Consider the following 22,639-nt stretch of genomic DNA (forward strand, 5'->3'; position numbering starts at 1 on the left):
TTCAAGAGTAAATTGGATGCTTATCTTGCTGGGATCCTATGACCCCAGCTGACTTCCTGCCCTTTGGGCAGGGGGCTGGACTCAATGATCTCCCGAGGTCCCTTCCAGCCCTGATGTCTATGAAATCTTTCCAGTGAGGCGATGTCAAGTGAAAGAAGATACAGTACATTTGACTAAAACAAATGTAAGACATATTCTAAGAAGAAAGAGGAAAGAGTCTGATGTTCAGCACTGGAAAGTATAAGAGAATAAAGATATTAACTGTTGTATGTAGCTTGATGTTGGCATGGAGTGTCTTGTCCCAGCATGGTCTTCTGTTTCCTGACATTTAAAAACAATATTTTAGTCTTCTTCCATATTAAATCTGATCTGGTTCTGTTAGCTTGATGTGCTTTGTTTAGGATGAGGAATGGATTCTAATATAGTTCCTACTGTTTTTACCTGGGAAAAGAGTAGTGGAATTTAATTTTAAATCTCTAGTAAAAAATATTCTGTAAACTAGCAGTTGTTCTCCCTCTCTTCTGTTGGAACAAACCATAAATAGGGATTAGCAAATAACCCTCTTCTTAAATAACAAAACACAAAATAATACCATACCAATGTGCTCCTTTAATATGAGTCAACAAGTAGTATATCTGTAGTATGCCACATTATTAGGGTTCTACTAAGTAGAAGTAGCCCCAAAATAAAGATAAATAGAAATGGGAATCCACGCAGCAGGGTATTTGTCCTCAGTACCACCAAAGAATAAGTTATATTCAACCGCCTCCCCACCTCACCCAACTCCAAAAAAAATGAATAGGAGGGCTAGACCCAACAATCTGTAAGGTCTCTTCCAGCCCTTAACAACTATGAAACTATGAATGGTTGGGTGATGATACTGTTCTACAGTCACTAAAAGAGACAAACCACTGCTGCATCCTTGAGCCCTGAAAAGTTAAGATTAAACAGATTGGCCTTTCAGACCAGCCTGCCTTAACAGGCTAAGGGCATGGTACTCTTCTTGGGGGGCATGGTCCTTTTCCTGGGATATCCCAAGTGCATTTTAACAAGCAGAAGTGGAAGGGCATTGACAGTGTTCTCATCTCCCTGCTTTATGTGTGGCAAAGCAGAGTATTTTTGGTGTTTTTTGGCCATTGTGCCTGGTAGTCATGTGACAGGGTTGCTCTTGCAGTTTTAAGAATGAATAGGTTAGACAAACACTTTTATAGGATGATTTAGATAGGAATCATCCTGCCTTGAGCACGAGGTTAAACTAGATGACCCCCTAAGGTCCCTTCCAGCTTTGTTTTTCAATGATTCTATAATGCTGTGACATCATAGAGCACATACAACCTAGAAAACCCCTTCAAGCTTTGGCAACTGTGACACCGCTCCCCCCGAAATGTGGGCTTTAGGCCACATGTCACACCTTCCTCATAAAAATATGGAAGAGCAATGGGATGGAACTATAAAGGCTTGGCTCTTTCTTAGGTCTAATAAGAAGTATTCCAGAGTTGCGGTTAGCTGAAATCCAGTCTCATGCATTTTTGAGAAGCAGAAAGGGATGGGAAGCATCACAGTAAGCTGCTGTCCTGTTTCCATACGCCAAGAAAAAGTTACCATCTCTCTCAAGTACATGACAGTACCAAAAAGTACCTTAGAGTTATGCTTGCCAAGAGACAGTCTGTAACACTTTTTACTTAAAATTTTATTCCAAAGACCTGAGCAATAGAAAACTAGTAGGGCTGTGTGAAACGGCACCATTCTGTTTCGCCTTGAGTTTTGACGATTCGATGGAACAGCATTCTGTTTTGATTTTCATTTCAATTCAAAACAGCTGTTCCATTCCATTCCGTCAAAACAGAAAGGCTGTTTCGATGTTTCACTGGGGACGGAAAGTCAGCCCAGCTGGGCTGAGTTCATCAGCCCAGACATCCAGCACCAGAACATCCAACACCATGGATGGAAAGAAGCCCAGCTGGGCTGACTCATGGACACTCACGCCATCTAGAGCTGGGGGGGATGGGCAGTCAGCCCAGCTGGGCTGAGTTCATCAGCCCAGACATCCAGCACCAGGGATGAAAAGAAGCCCAGCTGGGCTGACTCATGGACACCCATGCCATCTAGAGCTGGGGGGGATGGGCAGTCAGCCCAGCTGGGCTGATTTTGTTTCCCCAGCACTATGGTGGAAACATTTTGACTTTCGAAATGTTTCAACTAGCCTCATTTTGTTTTGAGGCTGTTTCGCAGCCCTTTGTTTTGTTTAGATTTTGCTGTTTCAACCTTGAAATGAGTCAAAACAGTGTTGAAACGAAACAGCTGATGAAGTTTCACACAGCCCTAAAAGCTAGCATTAGAAACTGAACTTCTTGTTCTATATCACTGTCAGATCATTATTTTACTTTTAAAGAAATATTTGTGAGTTTCTCATTAGGTTTCATGAATAGAAGAAATTGATAAGGCTGAGTTCAAAATAAAACACGAAACCAGGAGGAATGGTTCATGCATCTTCTTGTTGTTCCAGCCATGCAAGTTTCCTCCCTGCTCTGGAATTGGGAAAAGGTTACCCTTACGAGCCCAGCTGTAAATGGATTCTTTTGACTGCAAAGTCAAAAGTGGCCAGATGCAATGCCTTGTTTCCAATTGCTACAGAAGCTGGTGCACTTATCCATGCTAGTCTCATGAGCTGCCAGGATCAAGCAAACCTTAGACTTTTTTAGATTTTACACACCCTTTCATCTGCTTAAAATCAGACATTTTTCTGCTTTCAGGTTTGTATCCTTATACAGAGGACCATGTCATACCTACAAAGTACAAAGACTCAGTGAGTCAACATCCTACAGATTCTGTATTCAAGCTTGTAACGAGGCTGGTGAAGGTCCTCTTTCTCAAGAATATATCTTCACTACTCCCAAATCTGTTCCAGCTGTCTTGAAAGGTAATGGTTTCTGATTTCACGTGTTCTTTTTAAACTGTCATGATATTTTTTTTTCTTATTTTACTTAATAAATGAATGTCACTCATCTTGTTTCATGATGAACAAGCTTGTAGTATAGGGCAGGAGTCAGTAACTAATGGTCTGTTGGCTAGACCCAGCCCACAGACATGGGGCTTCAGTGGCTTTTGGCACTTTCCCCTTGCCACTGTTGGCAATGGCAAGTGCCAAAGTGACAATAGCTGGGCCCTAGTGCCCACCCATCTACCTCAGACATGAACTGGGTCACTCAGATTCACAACCTAAAAACATTGCCAATGCCTGGTTTAAGGACATTATCAAATAACTTAGGCCTCAACGCCAAATTTAGCTTTCAATTTTTTTTTATTTTTGGGGGGAGAAAATTTGAATGAATTTTCATTATTCAATGAAAATTCACTTCTAGGAATTTCAGCAAATCCTCTTTATCTTGCAGTTGAACATAGCGCGCAGTATTGTCCAGAGATTTCAGTAGCAGATGCATTTAAAGAACTTAAATAAAGGTAGCATTAACATCTCTATGATTTAATGTAAGATTACATTTTTCAGAGTTTACATGTTTTAGGCTTGGATCACAAGATTACATATCATGTACCATTCTATTAAGGTGCAAATTTAATTTTCTGTTAAAGTTAGAAGTAAGTTTGTTTAGTAGTATAATGTGGTATTCCTTTAGGAATTCCTTTAGGAAATTGCATGGTAGAAATCTAACATTTTGAGGCTCCTGGTAACCTGGCTAATTAAGGTCTCCCTAAATGCATGCGAGAAAACTTCCACTTATGATGCTCCATATAAATGTGTGCCACTATGTGCATATGTTTATATATAATATTTAATGTTCTGAAATCTACTTTACTGTCTTTCAAATACAAAAAATGTATGGCTACATATGAAAATGACCATGTAAGAGAAAATATGTAAATATTTGTATTACTCTCATTGTTCATATAGTCACGTATTAACACTGTGAATATGAACTATATCATCTTATATGTTAGTGTAACTAACTCAGTTCCCTCTCAGAAAACAAACTTAACTTTGTCCTGTGCCTGGGAAAGTAAGTGCACTTGGGCAGTAAGAACCAGCAGCACACTTATAAGCTGGGAAACTCCCTTCTCAAGAGCATGTTGCAGAAAGAGATCTTGGAGTCATTATTAACTCCAAGATGAATATGGGCTGACAATGAAAGGTCACAGTCAGTAAGGCTGACTGCACCTTGTCATGCAGCCACAGATGCATCTCAAGCAGGGCCAAGGAGGTGATCCTCTCCCTCTATGTGACACTGGTCAGGCTGCACTGGAGTACTGCGTTCAGTTCTGGGCACCGCGCTTCAGAAGGGATGTGGACAGCATTGAGAGGGTCCAGAGGAGGGCCACCCACATGATCCGGGGACAGCAGTGCAGAACCTATGAAGAGAGGCTACGGGACCTTAACCTGTTCAGCCTTCACAAGAGAAGGCTCAGGGGGGACCTGGTTGCTGTCTATAAACTCACTAGGGGGGACCAGCAGGGTTTGGGAGAAACCTTGTTCCCCCGGGTGCCCCCCAGGGTAACAAAAAATAATGGCCACAAGTTGTTAGAGAGTAGGTTTAGACTAGACATCCAAAGGCACTACTTCACAGTCAGGGTGGCTAGGATATGGAACCAACTTCCAAGGGAAGTGGTGCTGGCTCCTACCCTGGGGGTCTTTAAGAGGAGGCTTGACATCTACCTGGCTGGGGTCATTTGAGCCCGGTTTTTCTCTCCTGCCCAGGGCAGGGGGTTGGACATGATGATCTATAAGGTCCCTTCCGACCCTACTTCTGTGAATCTGTGAAGTCCTTTACTTGTTTCAGGTTTCTGTAAATTTCTATAACATTAATGTTAGTAATATTTACAAATTGCTTTGATAAAATTATCACTAAGTATATATTAGCAAAAAATACAAATATATTTGGCAGAAGCTGGCCCACTGGCAGTGGACAGGGGGAGGGGAGGAGCAGGCCTCCTCCCCGCCTCAAGCCCAGGTGCACTTCTCCCCCACCCTCTCCCTCACTCCTCCTGTCCCCCCACCGCCACCGGCTTGCCCCAGGCCCGCTGTTCCCCCTGCTGAGGCGTGCCAGCTTCTCCTCCGCATTGGACCCAGGCCTGCTCCTCCCCTCCCCCTATCACTGCAGCAGGGAAGGTGGGAGCAGGCCCAGATTTTGAACAAATATTGTTCCTAATACCTAATCTAAACTTCCCTTGCTGAAACCTGCAACCATTGCTCCTGGTAATGTCATCTGTTCTGTCAGGGATGATGTGTACACCTGAAGGGACACGGTGACCACCCGCAGGCAGCGGCGGGGACGTGGCGGCAGTGAGTGGGGAGCTCCGCAGGCAGCTGCAGTGGTATCGGTGGTAGGGGGGAAAGCTCTAAACTGTGATCGGTGACCACCCACAGATGCTGGCAGATACTGGCAGCAACAGGAGGTGGGGTAACGAGCAGCAACTGCCCACAGGCATTTCTTTTAGGGGTTCACCACCAATCTCAGGGGGTACACATGCGTGTGCATTGTCTATGTGTTTTGTAATTTTTCACCACTAAGAACAGTCTAGCTCCATTCTAGCTGCTATTAAATACCCCCTCAGTCTTCTCTTCTGTAAACTAAATAAGACCAGTTCCCTCAGCGTCTCCGCAGAAGTCGTATGTCCCAGCCCCTGAACCATTTTCATTTCCCTCCACTAGACGCTCTCCAATTTGTCCACATCCTTTCTGTAGTATGGGACCCAAAACTGAGTGCAGTACTCCAAATGTGGCCACACCAGTGCTGAATAGAGAGGGAATAATCACTTCCCTGGACCTGTTGGCAGCACTTCTACAAATGCAACCCAGTATGCCGTTAGCCTTCTTGGCAACAAGGTCACACTGCTGATTCATATTCAGCTTACTGGCCACTGAAACCCCCTCCCCCCGGTCTTTTTCTGCATAGCTGCTACATGGGATTGTTCCATCCTCAGTGCACTTGTCCTTATTGAACCTCACGAGGTTTCTTTTGGCCAAATTCTCCAATTTGTCTAGGTCACTCTGAATCTAGCCCTACCCTCTAGCATATATACTGTTCCCCATAACTTGGTGTCATCTACAGACTTGTTGAGGGTCCACTCTGTGCCATCTTCCAGGTCATTGATGAAGATATTGAACAAAACCAGCCCCAGGACTGATCCCTGGGGCACTCTACTTCATACCAGCTGCCAACTAGACATCGAGCCATTAATTACTACCCTCTGAGCCCAATGTTCCAGTCATTTTCTGTCCACCTTACAGTCCATTTATCCAGCCCATACTTTCTTATCTTCTCTGCAAGAATGTTGTGGAAGCCCACATCAAAAGCCTTGCTAAAGTCTAGGTATACCACATCCATTGGTCTCCCTGCATCCACAGAGCCAGTCATCTCATCATAAAGGGCAATCAGGTTGTTCAGGTATAACTTGCCCTTGGAGAATCCATGCTTACTGTTCCTAATTGCCTTCTCCTTAGAAATGGATTCTTGGAGGAACTGCTCCATGATTTTTCCAGGGACTGAGGTGAGGTTGACCGGTCTATAGTTCCCTGGATCCTCCCTTTTCCCTTTCATAAATATGAACATGATGTTTGTCTTTTCCAGTCATCTGGGACTTCTCCAAAACACCATCAGTTTTCAAAGATTATGGCCATTGATTCTACAATCGCATCAGCCAACTCCCTCTGCACCCTCAGGTGCATCTCATCCAGCCCAATGGACTTGTATATGTCCAGCTTTTCTAAATATTCCCTACCTGTTCTTTTGCCACTGTTGGCTGCTCACCTCCTCCCCAAACTGTGCTGCCAGGTACAGTAGTTTGAGAGCTGACTTTGCCTATGAAGACTAAGAAAAAGCATTACCATATTTACTCATATACCCCACATACTTTCCCCCAAAAAATTAGCCTTCAAAAATTAGGGTGTGTGTCCAAAAATAAGGGGAGGAAGCTGATTCCTGCCCAGAATAACAGCAGTGGCATTTCTACACAGGCAGGGCTGAAAGAGTCAGTTGCCTTTGTGGCTCATTATAATCCATTTGATTCCTGCTAATTGCTCTTCACTCAACAGGTTTTAATTACCCTTTCTCTTTTTTAGTGGTCTTGATGTTCTGCTAATCAGGCTATCCTTTCTTCTGTAATTTTGCTTTTTGTTATCTATTCCTGATTTCTCTTTTCTTATTTCATAGTCCTGCAGACTGTTTTTAGCTTTTTTTTCAAAATCCTGGCTCTGTCCATGGAGTCCAGTCTTCAACAGCAGCTAATGTTTCAGCTTTCAGCTGAGCAGCCATAGCTGTTGATAATTCAGTTATGAATGGGTTAAAAGTGTAGTCTTTGCTTCAGCAGGAAAAGAGAGGTAAGTGAGCTAAAGATTAGGCTCTGTCCCTACTGTATGTGGCCATAACTCTGGAAAAATCTATATTTCTTCATTCTGCCTTCCTAAAAACAAGGTGCGTGTTTTATTTTTTGGCATGTGAGAAAATATAATACTTTTACATCTTCCAGCGTTCCAACTTAACCATCTCAATGCCAGAGAGACATCTGGGAATCACTGTAGAAAGATCAATGTGCAGCTGTAGCCAAAAAACGAATGAGACATTAAGATGCAGGAGGGAATGGGGTTAAGAATAATACTGGAAATAGAATAATATCTGTGTCCAAATCAGTTATGTGGTCTTGTCTGGCATGCTGTGTGCCATGATAATCAGTCTTTTTTTAAAACCTTATTGCATAACTGGAGGGAGTCGAGATCAGTAATAAAAATAAACAAAGACTTAGAAAATTTCATGAAGAAAGATTGAAAAGATGGAGGTTGTTCATCTTAGAAAGGGGACATGTTAAAAACATATAAAACAATGAAGGTCTAGAGCAGGATAAATTGGAAACTTCTGTTCTCTTAAAATACAAGAAGAAAGTGACATTACAGTAAATTTAGAAGTGGGGAAACTCAATAATAAATAAAGGAAATGATTAAGTTGTGGACCTCACTATGACAAGATGTTGAAACTGAAAACTTTTTAAAAAGAAAGAGGGAATAGCTATAGAATCATAGAAAATGAGGGTTGGAAGAGATCTCAGGTTGTTTACTCCAACCCCCTGCTCAAAGAAGGGCCATCCCCAAATAGATCACTCCAGCCACTGTCTGTTGAGCCAGGCCTTAAAACCTCCAAGGATAGAGATTCCACTACCTCTCTAGGTAACCTGTTCCAGTGCTTCACCACCCTCCTAGTGAAAGAGATTTTCCTGACATCTAACCTAAACTTCCCTTGCTCCATCTTGAGACTGTTTTGCTTCTTGTTTTGTCATCTGCCACCACTAAGAACAGTCTAGATCCATCGTCTTTGGAACCATCCTTCAGGTAGTTGAAGACTGCTATTAAATCCCCCCCTCAGTCTTCTCTTCTGTAGACTAAATAAGCCTAGTTCACTTAGCCTCTGAAGTCATGTGCCCCAGTCTACTAACTATTTTCATTGCCCTCTGCTGGATTCTCTCCAATATGTCCACATCCTTTCTGTAGTGAGGGCCCCAAAATTGGACACATTACTCCAGATGTGGCCTCACCAGTGCTGAATAAAGGGGATCTCCTGGCAACGTAGCCCAGTATGCTGTTAGCCTATTTGGTTAACAGAATTCCAAACAGGAATCCATATCTATTTATATCAAGACTATTCAGCTTTATCATAATTAATGATAATAAAGCTCTTAGAAGGCATCAGAAATGTTGTCCTTCAGGGCTTACACTAACACTAATCTCTAGCAGGAAGAAGAGGAGCAGACTTCTGCATCTGGCTGCTGCAGGGTTTTTACTCTCCAGCATGTGCCATGGTCTGAAATCTGACAGCAGACTAAATGGACATCTGGTCTGATACAGCATATATAGTTCTTTAATTTGGAGTGGGTTAGCTGATTTCAAACTGATTCTGTATGCAGATCTAGTAAAAAAAGCACTTTACAATAAAATATCTTGCATGGCAGCTAACATTTTGTATGTGATATACATTTATACAAATCAAAATCATTGCTTCCCGGTGCTGAAAACAAAATATATGTGAACACAGTGTGATGTAGAATCCTTATGTACGTTGCATGAGCTGTTCCAACATGCAGAGGAGATCCCAGCAGGGTCCAGAGCCTGAGGCAAATCAGCCTGTGCAGGGCCCTACCCTAGGACATGAGGAAGCTGGCAACAGATTTGGCAGTAGGAGGAGGGGGGAGGGTGGCGAATGGCGGGATGCACTGGTTTCAGCAGCGGATTCAGTAGCAGGGGGCCCAAGCAGCCGGACGTGAAGCCGGCGGCAGCGCAGAGTTGTTGCACCACTCTGGTTGGCTCTGTAGGTCCCCGCAAAGTGTGGGGCCCGGGGCGGTCACCCAAATTTGTCCCCTCGCAGGGACGGCCCTGCCAACATGAGAGTTGATAATGTACCTTTGAACCTAAATATTTTCTTTCTGTTTTTCACAGACAAATACTAGAGAAGATACAGACTTTTTACATATTACAGCTCACTGAAACCTATTACAGTTGACAACTCAGTAGGAAACAGCATTAACCGGAGATAATATAGAGTTAACCTAATATATATGTATTATTTTTTTTCCTTCAGCACCAAGAATAGAGAGAGTAAACGATCACACATGTGAAATCACATGGGAGATTTTGCAGCCAATGAAAGGAGATCCAGTCATTTACAGTCTTCAGGTTATGGTGGGGAAAGAATCAGAATTCAAACAGGTATAGTTCATTAAATGCTAGCATTTGTTTCTATGGAGAGAATTGGTGGAGGTTAACTGAAAATAAAGAATATGATGATACAGTGATGTTCTGTTTCTCTCTCATGCTACTGTTAGGTTACTAGGTGATACCAAGTGATTTCCTCCTCAAAAATATTTACAGAGAGAAGTGCCTTTAGTAATATAAATATTGGAGGAGGTTTCAATCTCTTTACTATGTTAATTAGATAGCTAGAATATTATATTTAATTCTTGACATCTTAGCATCAGAAAACTTCCACTTATGGGAAGAATTTAAGAAAAGGGAAATGCAGTTTATTAAAGAGTATGGAAGTAAGATTCAGGAAGAAAGAGTACAAGAATAAAGTACATGTTCCGTTGTGCATCAAGAGCTGCTCAAGGAAAACTATTAATATTGTCAAAAGTGTTAAGTATAATATACTGTTTATAAGTATACTAAATATACTATAGAAAGTATATTAAATATACTGTTTGTAAGTGTTTATACTAAATATAAATTTTATTGTGTTGCTGAGAGGCTCTACCCGACACAAAGAAATCATATAAGCAATATAGTCAGAATAGAAAACAGACGTAGAAAACTACTCTACGTTTCTAGTCATATGTCCCTGTCCTAGTCATGAGATATGCTGCAAGCACCAGTGCCAAGCAGCTGAGAGGGTATTTTAATTTCAGGTTTGACTACATGGAGACACAGTTTCAAATACCAAATTACAAATTAGTCTGCATTTACCAGAGGATGCACAATACTAATTTAGTGTCTGATGGTTTTCTCTATAAATTGATAATTGACATATAATTAGGCTTTTATACTCTGTTTCACACTATTAAATGAGCAGGTTTCCTTCCAAAGAGGAAGCACAATTAATTTTGAAGCATTTTTATTTTATTATAGGCCCAAATTAGATAAGCGTAGTCTGTGCTTTGGTAGATTATGGACCTTAGTACTCTTAAAAATTACAACTTACAGCATAGCAATACATATTTAACATCAATTTGTTACACTTCTGGAACAAGTTGAACTGTAGTGCAAGGTATTTGTTATCATGTAGTATAAATATTTTGTTTCTTGACTTCATTATAACTTCAAAATTGCAAATGCAGTTTGTATGTCAGTAAAACTAGGTCATTGCTCTGTAATTGCATCTTGCAATGGAGGTGGACTGTTATTTGAATGATATGCATTGCCCAATAAATATACTGGGCCACATCAGCTATGACATGAAAAGATGACACGGCTGTGCTAGCAATACTTTGTTAATATAGACAAGGGCTGAAAGAATTAATTCTAAGACTGTATGGGCTGCTTTGTGATTATTTAGCACAATATATTAGGATAGATTTTAAAAGAAGCATGAGTTTGTAAAAATGAGAGGCAGAATATGAAAGCAGTTTATTGCATGGAAATAGGTTTTTGGCTTTTTAGATACTTCGGTGAGAAGTCCTTTTGAAATACCCAAGATAGAAGTGGTGTGCTTTACTTCTCACTACCACATGTGGTGTAAATCAGCAGATTCTCAAAGGTACTACAACAGTTCGCATCAGCTGTGCAATTGCCATGCAGTGGATGACTTAATACATACTGAGTGCATTTACATGAGACGCTATAGTGCAGTAGCAACAACCTGCTGTGCCGTAGCTTATTGCTACCCCATGGTGGCATTGCCAAGCACTAACCATGACATGATGCTACCGCACAATAGTAACAAGCTACTGTGCAGTAGCATCAGGAAAAAACTGTGCAGCAACAGTACCACGCAGTAATGCTTATGCATAAGCAAGTACTAAATGCCACTTGTGTAGATGCAGCCACTGTAGGTTAAACTGTGAGTGCTAGATTCTATGGGCTGGGGGCTACTTTATGCTGCTTCAGCAGTAGAAACCATTTTAAAGCTGTAGTAGCTGTGTTAGTGTGCAACCCATGTGCAGACTCATATCTGCATTACAACTTCTGTACGTACTCCTCTTCTGGACCCTTTGGACTTGTCTAGATAACATACCACATGACACATCTGAGCTGTTCAACTCTAGGCAAAACCCTCAGTGTAGACACAGTTGTGTCAGCAGAGCTTCCATTGTTTGGAGAAACTAGCATAACTCTAGTTGGTGTTAAAAACCTTCTGTCAAGAGAGCTGGTAGAAGGGCCTGAGTATCTTGGCACTATCATTGTCATTAAAGTAGCAGCCAACCCCACATTATAGCTACAATCTTAGGATCTCTGTAGTGTCTACATGGTCTAGCCCAGGGCTGTCCAACTTCAAAGTGGCCAGGACACACCAATGTAATCCATGGCCCTGCATGGGCACCCCAGGCCAAGAGGACACCCAGCACACTGATCTGTCTTGGCCTGCCCTGCCACACCCACGGCAGTGATGGCAGGAAATGGACACAGTAGTCAAAGCAATGGGGGGAGTGGCAGCCAAATGAGAACCTGAGGGCCACAAACAAACCCTTCAGGAGCTGCCAGTTGGACAGCCTTGTTTTAGCCATTTGGGTCTGTGGGGACAGCAAATAGTTTTAGCATGACTGGACCCAGATAGATAATCTGCTATCAGTATGAAATGAAATTACAGTTATAATGGTACATATCATGAGCCTTTTTACAACCTAGACTTACAACCTTTGAGTTTTGTTTCACATATGTATCAGTTTGATAGCATATACCTTAGGTGTACTGTATTTGCTTTAAATGTATCATAACTATTTCAGATTGAATTGTGTATCCAGTTTATTATGTTAGTTTTTAGAACTTGCTTATGTCAAATTTTGGATCCAGAAGTGCAAAATGTGGGGTCAGGTAAGTTATTTAGATAGCTGAACCTCTGAGAAGAAAGCAGTTATTTCTGTAAAGGTATTAACCCTGTAAATATAAATGAGGAATGCCAGACTGATTTAATTGTAGATAACAGGTTTTAATAGGTAGTAGTAGGGGTGCACCGATAAAAGAGTTTTTTGGCTGATACCGTTTGCCATTTATTAACCAACCATATTGGCCAATACCAATCTGATTGCCGATATGCAGCCTGGCAGCTTGGAGAGCAGTGTCTGGCCAGTAAGTCTTTGCGGGGGAAGGGTTGTGTGTAGGGACACGGATTGAGGCCCCCACCATGAGGGAGGGAGTGGAGCTAGGGCAGGCACTGCCCAGCTGGGATAGGGTGTGGCGCAAGACAGAGCTGCAGGTGGCTCATTCACGGGGTGTGGGGGGCAGCATCTAATGCCGCACACACCCCCAGGGAAGGCATGGTGGACATGTGCCCCCCCGATTTGTTCACAAAGCACAAGCAGGCTACCCGCTGGGGCCAGGAGCTGCACTGGACTCTTCCCAGTGGGAGGACTGGGCCAGGGCTCTGCTTGGGGTGGGCGGCGGCAGCACTGGAAGGGAAACTACAGGGGGGAGGAGTAGCTCCCTTCCCAGTGTTGCTGTGATCCTGTCCACCCTGACCACAGCCCCAGCCCAGCCCCCCTGCCAAGAAGAGGCTGGTGCAGCCTGCAGTGGGCACCCCACCCTCACCCCACGCACAGATCCAGGGGATATAATCCCCCTATGCTTCCCGCAGGGGTGCGCACAGTGGCAGGAGCTGCACCCCAGATGAGATGTCTATGGCTCCACCCCACACCCCACCCCACCCCAGCTGGGTAGCACCTGCTCCTGCCCCAGCCCCACTCCCTCACTCACTGCGGGGGCCTCATTCTGCACCCAAAATGAGGACACAGCTGTGAGAAGCAGTTATGAGAACATGCCCATGTCACTTAACAGTTTAAGGAACGCCTTGATAAGACCCTAACAGAGTTTTCCTTGGCCGTGTCTTGGGATCTCCGAACTCAGAAGAATTACAAAGAGGATTCTGAATAGCTTATTAATCGGAGAAAAGCTGGGACAATATATTGTGGCTTTCTTGTTATAAATTAGTTACACGTCTTTAAATTTGTTAAAATTTGGTAAGAATTAATGAATACACTGATCTAACATCTAATTAATTTCCTAGAAACTCAGCATGAGGCAATGGCAATTAAATTGTATTTAGCATTAAAAACATTGTCTTAATTAGAGGAGCTGAATTCAGGGCTTTGCTACTTATAGTCTTATGTACTTTGTACTCTACCAACATAACAAATGTTAGGTAATGTGAAAGTATCTTTTTTATTATTATTATTTTTCTATTTCCTCTCCCTACTCCCTTCTCCTGTGGCCAACAAAAGAAGTGATAAATTACAATTTTTTATTGTTTCACTTTAATTCCCATAGTAAAGAGAAGGACCTATATTGCTATAGTTGCAGCACTTTTACTTTTACTTTTTTTTCCTTCATTGACAGATTTATAAAGGTCCTGACTGGTCTTTCCGGTATTCAGGGCTCCAGTTGAACTGTGAATACCGCTTTCGTGTGTGCGCCATTCGACAGTGCCAAGAGACAGTAGGTCACCAGGACCTGATAGGACCCTACAGTGCCACAGTACTATTCATCTCTCAGAGGACTGAACCACCAACCAGCACCAACAAAGACACTGTGGAAATCACAAGGACACAACGGACTTTAAGTGATGAACAGTGTGCTGCTGTCATCCTTCTGCTCTTTGCTATCTTTTCCATTCTGATTGCCTTTATCATTCAGTACTTTGTAATAAAGTGAAGAAACTGTTTTATTTTAGAATGCTATCCATTACATTTTATTTTCTCATATCTAAAAATATTTCTGTTCTCTTGCTTTTACAAAAATAGGCATTTAACACCGGCATTGGGACTGTATCACATTTTTTCAGTCACTTTAAAATGCTTATTAGGTAGAGGCTCGCACAGCTATTAGAATGCAAGCCGCAGAATTGTTAATTTCTTTAACATGCCTTGTAGTACAAACTTTATAAGGGGCAAGCAATGTATAAAGTTTTGATCAGTAAACAGGAGTGCAGAAATGGTAACCTGGTCCATATTTTTACGGATTAGTACCATAAAAGGGGGAAAATGTATAAAATGCATTTAAAACTTACACTAATATATTCGTGCTGTATAAAATATTAGTCTGATGCTGTGAAAGCAATCTAGCGCTGTATTTCTACCTCCTCATTTGTCTTAATTATTTGGGAAGCAGAATTATAATGAAAAATGGAAGGGGCTTTTCTCAGGCAGCAAACAATAAACTGGAGGGAAGAGTATGCATGAAAGAAGCTTCTTATCTGATAAATGTGGAGTTCTTCACTGCAAATAGGTATTTTCAAAGACTAAAAAGAATGGCACAAGTGATGTATTTTGCCCCTAGATTTGATGTCTACTAGTAAAAAGGCCTCTTTAACTTCTTACAGACATAAAAGAGAAAAAGCGAGAGCTCTTTTTAGATCTGTTACTTTAAAAAAAGTAATTTTTGCTGTTACCCTGACATTCACCTGCCATCACCACCAAAATCAAGCACTGCCTTTTTTTTTTCCCTTTGGGGCACCAAATCAGAAGACAAAAGTGTAGTAATTTGCACCAGAAAACTTCAGGCTGCTTTTTCTTGAGAACCTAATGTTTAATGTGTAATGTCTTTTTGGATACTGTACCAAATTGTTGATTGCATGTAGTTAATGTTGCATTAGAGCACTTTGCAATTGCATAACTCATCAATGTTTTGTGAGCTTGCATATGTGAGTTCTTGAATGACCAGACTGAATTTATCAAGTATCCCATTGAACATCTTGCTAGATGTCAATGACTGCCGGTTACACAAAGCTTGTAGTGAAACTATCTTTAAAAAATTCTTCTCATCACACTTATGTTATCTGTTATACACTTTGTAATTAGCAGTTTTAATTTATTTGAGTTATAGTGGATCACTAATGACTTCTAGTTGTGTTGGGTTTAGCATTTTAATGGTATTAAGCACTTCTGTCAGTCTTAAAATAATAATAAAAAAGGAACGTCTGTCTTGTGCTTTGAAGATCTCTGAAGAATTTCTCTTATATTAGAACGGGCATGTATTGTAATTGTTTATACGTCCAATGATCTGTGCTGTAGAATAATGTTGCTGAGTTTTGTTTTTAAAACAGAAATGGATAAGAACTTGGCCCTCCAAGTGGTAAGAATGATCTGTCTTTAAAATGTACTGTATGTTTACATTTTATTTTAAATTTGTCACTTTTATGTATAGGCTGATACCTTCCCACAAAATACAGTGACAGATGTTTTCTAGAACCTTCTTAAAAGTGCCATGTTTGGCAGTACAAATGAGGTTTGAGTGTAATAGCCCAGAGATTTCTATATGGTTGAATGTCTAAAATGATAAGATTTGTCACTGGGGTTAATCTGCAGTGGCTTATGTTTTTCATAGTAAAATTCAAATGAACTCCTATTTTTGATAGTAAATGTCATTTAATAGCGTATTTGCCACTTGAGCCTCAGTGCAGATTACTGCAGTGAAGACAGTTTTTAATGTAATCTTAATTTTACCTCATATACTGTACATTCCAAAAATCTCTAAACTTTTTAAAAATATTATAGATACACTACCAAACATATCACTTTAAAATTGTAAAATGTTGGACTTCATGCAGATGAAAAATGTATAATCTCCTAGAAAAATACATAAACTATGTAGCATAAGTATCTTTAAAATCTGTGGATAATAAAAGTATCATTCTTTTTCAAGGTTTGTTAAGTCTTTGGATAGAATGCAGCAGTTTGGAGCACTTCCCTTCTGTGGCAGACTGATGTGTTCCTACCGTTGTGGAAAATACTGGCAAGTTCCTATGTCTTTTGTCAGTTTTGTGACAGAGTGAGCTAGAACAGGGGTGCTCAGCCTCCAGCCCACAGGCCAAGTGCAGCTGGCCCATGAGTCTCCCCATGGGTCAGGAAATTTGGAGGCGGAGGAGCAGTGGCTATTAATATAACCACCCTTCCCCCTGCCAAATTCCCAATCCCCATGTACCTTTTCAGAACCAGGCTGTGCCCCCTTCCCCCCACAAGGCTGTGCCTTTTCCCCTGCAGGACTGGATCACGGCCAGGTCATGTCCCCTTTCCCCTCCCCTCCCTGTGGGGCTGGGCAAAACTTCCTTGCCCCCCTTCAAAGTCAGGCTCAGGCCAGGTTCCCCCACAACCCCCTTCCACATGGCCAGATGGGGCATTCCAGCCCCGGGCACCGGTTTGGAACCAGCACCCTGCCCATGGGCCAGCCAGGCACTGCCCATCTGACCCATGGGATGTAAAGATTCAAGTGCCGCTGAGCTAGAGCATAAGAATTTACTGGGTCAGACCATAGGTCTATCCTGCCCAGCCTCCTATCACAATAGTGGCATACAACAGGTGCTAAGAGAGAGGGAACTGGGTAGGGTTGGTTACGTTTTTAGTCTTAAATACTGCAGCACATGAGCTTGCTACCTAGAGACCTAGGTCTGTCTTACCCAGCATGTCACACTGGGGCAGCGAGCAGCTGCTGAGTGGGATGGAACTGCGTAGGACTAGGGTTGTTCCCCACTGTTTCTGTCCCACTGGCACTGAAGGTCTGGGAAGCTCTGGGTGCATCTACATGAGATACCTACTGCACATAAGCCTAATAACACTGCCATGGACGACTGGCGCCTCCCAAGTCTGGGGGGGCACCAGATTGCCAACAGGGGGGCCTCCCCCAGCAGCCGATCTGCCAGCACTTCCTGTTTCGTGGCTGGCACTTCCAGGGGGTGCACAGCCCACCTCAGGGGTTGCACGTGCACCACTCCACGTCACCAATGAATGCTGCACAATAGTGTGTCCCAGCAAAAACCTGCAGGGTGTTTTTAGGCTAATGCTCAGTAAGCATCACTAAAAATCCGCAGGTGCTACTGCACATAGTAGCTCTAGTTACTGAATGCGGTTAGTACTTCCTTAAGGAAGCAGTAAACTAAACGGGCGGTATCTAAGACGGACTAACCAACACGTAGACTCGCAGGCTGTGCCCCTCGCTCTCCTGCTCCGCAGCTCCTACTGCCCCCCAGACGACGTCCAGCCCCTTTCCGGAGCTCGTCCCCGAGCCCGAGGAGCTGCGCGGCCCCCTCCCCTTTTCTTGCATCGGTCTCGCATCTCCGCCGTCAGCCCAGCACTGGGCCCGAGAGGAAGCGCTCTCGGGGCGGGGGCCGAGTCCCGTGGCCACGCAGAAGCCCCGTGGAGGGGAGCGGGGGCACTCCGTCCCGCCTTTCCAGGAGCCCGGCGTGCTTTTCCTCGCTCGCGCGGAGCCGCCAGCCTGAGACGGGCCCCGCTTCCCTCCTGGGGGCGGACCGGGGCAGGAGGCAGAGGAGCTGCCGGGGCCGGGGCGTGGGATCCGACGCTGAAAACAGGGGGGCGGGATAAAACCCGGACGGCGCTGGGCAGGCAGGCGGGATGCAGGCAGCATGGGCAGCGGGAACGGCAGCGGCGCGGTGGCTGCAGGGGAGCCGTGGGCGGTGCCGCCGTGCGACGAGCGCGTGTGCTCGGCGCTGCCGCTGCGGGCGCTGGTGCCGGTGACGGCCGTGTGCGCGGCGCTGTTCTTCGTGGGCGCGGCGGGCAACGCGCTGACCGTGCTGGTGGTGCGGGCCGAGCGCGGCGGGCGCAGCACCACCAGCCTCTACGTGGGCAGCATGGCAGTGTCCGACCTGATGCTGCTGCTGGGGCTGCCGCTCGACCTGTACCGCCTGTGGCGCTCGCGGCCCTGGATCTTCGGCGCGCTGCTCTGCCGCCTGTCGCACTTCGTGGCCGAGGGCTGCACGTACTGCACGGCGCTGCACATCGCGGCGCTCACGGCCGAGCGCTACCTGGCCGTCTGCTTCCCGCTCAAGGCCAAGGTGGTGGCCACCAAGCGCCGCGCCAAGGCTGTCATCGCCGTCCTGTGGGCCGTGGCGCTACTCTCGGCCGCGCCCTTCTTCTTCCTCGTGGGGCTGGAGCCGCCGGCCGCTGGCAACCGCAGCGACCTGGGCCGCGAGTGCAAGCCCACGGCGGCGGCCCAGGAGTCCGGCCTGCTGGGCGCCATGTTCTGGGTCACCACCGCCTACTTCGTGCTGCCCGTCGTCTGCCTGCACGTGCTCTACGGCTTCGTGGGCCGCCGCCTGTGGAGCAGCGAGCTGCAGACCCGCGGGCCCCGCGCCGCTGCCCGCCAGCGCGGACAGCGCCACACCGTGCGGCTCCTGGGTGCGTGAGGTGGCCTGGGACTGCCGCGGCGGGGGGGCCCAGAACCATGCTGTGCGGCTCCTGGGTGCGTGAGGGGGCCTGGGACTGCCGCGGGGGGGGCCCCAGAACCATGCTGTGCGGCTCCTGAGGGCCTGGGACCACCATGGGGCACCTCCAGTGCCACACCATGCAGTTCCTGCATGCATGAGGGCCACCTGGGGTGCCTCTCGGGACCCCAATAGGGAGACCCCCCCTAGGGCTGCCCGAAGCAGGATCTGGACCTGGGGAATGGAAGGGAGGTCCCCTCAGTGCTGCCTGCTGCCCCCGCTCTCCACCCTCCCCAGCCCAACCTAGGTGTCCTACTGGTTCCTTGCCCCACAACTCTGTTGCCTTATTGCTCCTCACAGGGAAGGCTGCCCACACCACCCATGAGGCTCCTGACTGCCTCCACCCAGGTGCTGCTGTGTTATCCCCCATGAGGATCCCACCTGTACCTGGCAGGGAGGGCTGCCCACAGGGTCCCCCAGGCTTCCCCTCTCTCTGCCCACAAGTAAGGCTGCTCCAGCCCTTCAGGTCTGATGGAGGGGTGGGGGGGGAAGGTGCCCAGGGCTTGCACAGCCACAGGGACTTCCTCAAACCCCACATTTCTTGATTTCCCCTGGAGAAGCCGGTGGGATTAACTAGGGATGAGTTCCAACCAGTGATTCTCAACCTGAAGTCCCAGGAGATCCTTTCAGGGGTACCATGGGGTATCAGACAGTGTTAGCACTCCTGGGTGCACAAGTGCAATTCACTTGATAAACCCAGTGATTTCCAATAGGAATCTGCAGTGTCCAAAATGCTCTGCCCTGCTGTGGGCTTGCTGAGTTTGCAACAGAATTGCTCTGGTATTTTTCTGTAGTCAAAAAATTAGGGAAAACTAAGAGCTGGCATTTCCCAGAGGTGCAATGCCTTGAGTCTAATAATGGTTGAGAACCACTGACTCAGACTGTTCCTCTTTCTCTAACACCCAAAACTGTATAATTTGTTCTGTGAAGCTCCACAAAGGACCCTCACAAAAGTAACATCCCTGTATCTACATGAGCTTGGACGTACAAGTCATTTTACAAAAGGTATACGTACATGGCAGCATATCCCAGAGCTCTAGGAACAGAGCACCTCATCCACACAAAAAACTAGAATAGCCAAACAGCATAGCCTCTTTCAACATGCATGCCTTAAAAGACTAAGCCTACAGAAAGCACAGACTCGCTGGGCACTTCCACTAAACCCCACTCTCTTTTTCCATCTAGTTTTTCTGTTTTCCTACAACATGAATGAAGCTGCAGATGTTTTGCAGATTTCTTTGTTTTTACTCTGGTCTCTGATAGGGATGTTACAGCTGGTTACAATGTCAGAATCTCTGAAGCGAGTGCTTCTCTCCAGTTCAAATAATTTCTATGCAGAGAGGAGTGACTGGAGAGATTTTCAATTGCCTTATTTTGTCCTGAAAAGTAGTAAATAGACCTGATGCTGCTGTTCCCAGTTTGATAAATTGATATCAGTCTAACTTCTTTGCCTCACTGGTGTTCCCCCTGTTTTACACATTGTGAATGAGAGCAGAATTGGGCTTCTCACATACAGTTTGATACCTGTGGTCATGCAAAATCTTAGCAGTTCAATCATTCGATATCCTGACTCACTGTTTCTCTGTGTTTTTTTTTCTTGCAGCTGTGGTGGTTCTGGCATTTGTAATTTGCTGGTTGCCATTCCATATCGGCAGGATCATATTTATAAACACTCAGGATACCAAGATGATGTTTTTCTCCCAGTACTTCAATATATTTGCTTTTCAGCTCTTCTATCTGAGTGCATCCATCAACCCTATCCTCTATAACCTCGTTTCAAAAAAATACAGGGCAGCAGCCTACAAACTATTGCTGCCACACAGATCTGGACAAAGGGCTTTTACTGTTACGAGAGATACTGGAGGCTGCACAGAGACCAGTGCCAGCATCAGAAATGAATACATAACCACTTTCTGACACTGATCCGCTGATTTCACTGAGGCACTTTTCAGGATACTTTCTGTAAGTGAAGGGCAGTTCATTTTAGCATGGCAGTTATAAAAAGATGGGCATTTATTGTTACTTACGAATTTTATTCTCAAGTGGTATTTTTCCTTAATATTTGTTTTTTGTGTTAACACAGAAAGTTAGCAATATCAAGAGTAACATGCAACTAATGCAAAGCAAAAGTTGTCGTTATTACACCTGTTGTCGTTATTACGCCTCAGTTGTCATATGTAGCTACGTACAATTTTAAGGACCCAAAGCTATGGTGCCAAGTAGGGAAGGTATGTTGTTCAGTAACTGAGAGATTCCAAGAGCTTTTACCCTTTTAAAACTTATTTCTCACAAAATAAATATGCAGGGGCAAGAATCCGTCACCATAAATGTCCTTGCAGAAATGGCCTAATCCTGCAAACAGGAGTAATTGGTCCTGTGAATAATATCAGTGTATTCTCCCCAGTTAAGAGCTACTCCTGTGCACACCTGTTTGTATAGATCCCAAGGCCCAGGAGATCTCTATACATGAATCAGTGCACTGTGTCTTAAATGATTTTTAAATCCCAGCATTGTTGATTATCTCCTTACTAAATAAATTGAAAGAATTAGTTTGATTTAAGTTAACTTGCTAACTATAACTGAGCCTACAAGTTCTAAAAACAAATTAGTTGGGAAGAGCAACTAGAAAATAAGTTATTATTACTTCCAAAGACTCACAATATGTTGCCTATACACAAAGAAACTTGACTACACTAATGGAAATCAGGAACAGTTCCATAGTAACTAAGGGCACCTATACATGAGTGCAAAGGCTGCTCCAACTCACTGGAATTCCAGGACATCAGAGCAGACAAAATTAATTAAGTCTGCTGGAGTGTGGCAATTGCTGTACTCCAACAGCCTCCCGCATCTTGCGGATCAGCATCCCCGTGCTTAAAAATGGTGACGGAGCGTTTGAACTAAAGTTCGTTGAACGTTGAATGAGCTTTAGTTCAAGTGCCCCTGCTGCCATTTTTAAGTGTAGAGATGCTGATACAGTATAACCTCATAAATCTGGCTTTCAAAATTCCAGAATTCTCAAAAATCCAGCACTTTTTAAAACTACAGTACCCTACATTATTGCATTAAAAATAGCTTCCCAATAATCCAGAAATTCCTCCGGAAGTCCAATGCTTCTCTCACTACCGTTGTTTTTGTTCATCAGCCTACAGCTATTGTTTTGAACAATACTCAGTCACGTGCAAAGTATAATTGTCCTAAGGCTGTGCACTTTCCTTATTTTTCAAAAATTTGGAGTTTTCAACTTTCTGGCAGGTGCTAGGTCTTAAGGATGCTGAATTTATGAGGTCATACTGTACATGAGACACAGTGGCAGTTTAATTAGAGCATCTGCTGGAGCTGCTCTAATTAAAGCACCACCTCCTATACCTTCAGAGCATGTGTAAAAGTGCCCTAATGGGGCTGAAATGCATTCATATCAGTGCAATTGGTGATATGTCAGCACTTGAATTTTACTTATATTTTAACATAGGTTAATTATGTTGTCTTCATTAACCTGATTGAAAGTTCTAGTGTAGGAACATTTGTGTCCTGTCTACATTAAAATTTAGAGTTGCGTGACTTGACTTATTAAAAACACAACTAAGAATTCCAGCATAATCACAACCAAAAGGGGAATTTGACCCAAACGTATTAGGTGTCAAAATATTTGGACAAACCCTTTTGTTTAATAAATCTGAGTGCTGGCTCACTAAAAGACAGAGGAGGCAGTTAGCTCATTGTGC

The 22,639-nt window shown here is 44.3% G+C and overlaps 2 protein-coding genes across 5 annotated transcripts in view; both read left to right on the forward strand.

Moving 5' to 3' along the window:
* FNDC3A (fibronectin type III domain containing 3A) overlaps nucleotides 1-16,341 on the forward strand; it is a 222,177-nt gene extending 205,836 nt beyond the window's left edge. For all 4 annotated transcript variants that reach the window (XM_019529944.1, XM_019529943.1, XM_019529945.1 and 1 more), the window contains 3 exons: nucleotides 2,754-2,920; nucleotides 9,576-9,703; nucleotides 14,039-16,341. In XM_019529944.1, coding sequence (XP_019385489.1) covers nucleotides 2,754-2,920; nucleotides 9,576-9,703; nucleotides 14,039-14,353 — 610 coding nt within the window. In that variant the 3' untranslated portion in view covers nucleotides 14,354-16,341. The remainder of the gene's footprint in view (nucleotides 1-2,753; nucleotides 2,921-9,575; nucleotides 9,704-14,038) is intronic.
* A 1,715-nt stretch (nucleotides 16,342-18,056) lies between these two features.
* Nucleotides 18,057-21,865, forward strand: MLNR (motilin receptor). The gene is made up of 2 exons (XM_019528510.1): nucleotides 18,057-18,828; nucleotides 20,518-21,865. The coding sequence occupies exons 1-2, from the start codon at nucleotides 18,057-18,059 to the stop codon at nucleotides 20,829-20,831; spliced, it is 1,086 nt and encodes a 361-aa protein (XP_019384055.1). The 3' UTR covers nucleotides 20,832-21,865.
* Nucleotides 21,866-22,639: the final 774 nt, after the last annotated feature.

This window comes from Crocodylus porosus, unplaced genomic scaffold (genome assembly GCF_001723895.1).
Source record: "Crocodylus porosus isolate Cpor-Errol unplaced genomic scaffold, CroPor_comp1, whole genome shotgun sequence".
NCBI classification, from domain to species: domain Eukaryota; kingdom Metazoa; phylum Chordata; order Crocodylia; family Crocodylidae; genus Crocodylus; species Crocodylus porosus.

Excerpts from the sequence above, each read along its gene's own strand:
- MLNR (XM_019528510.1), top strand. The coding sequence starts at position 18,057 with ATGGGCAGCGGGAACGGCAGCGGCGCGGTGGCTGCAGGGGAGCCGTGG. Across the intron at positions 18,829-20,517 it reads CCACACCGTGCGGCTCCTGG|CTGTGGTGGTTCTGGCATTT; the intron begins GTGCGTGAGGTG and ends TTTTTCTTGCAG.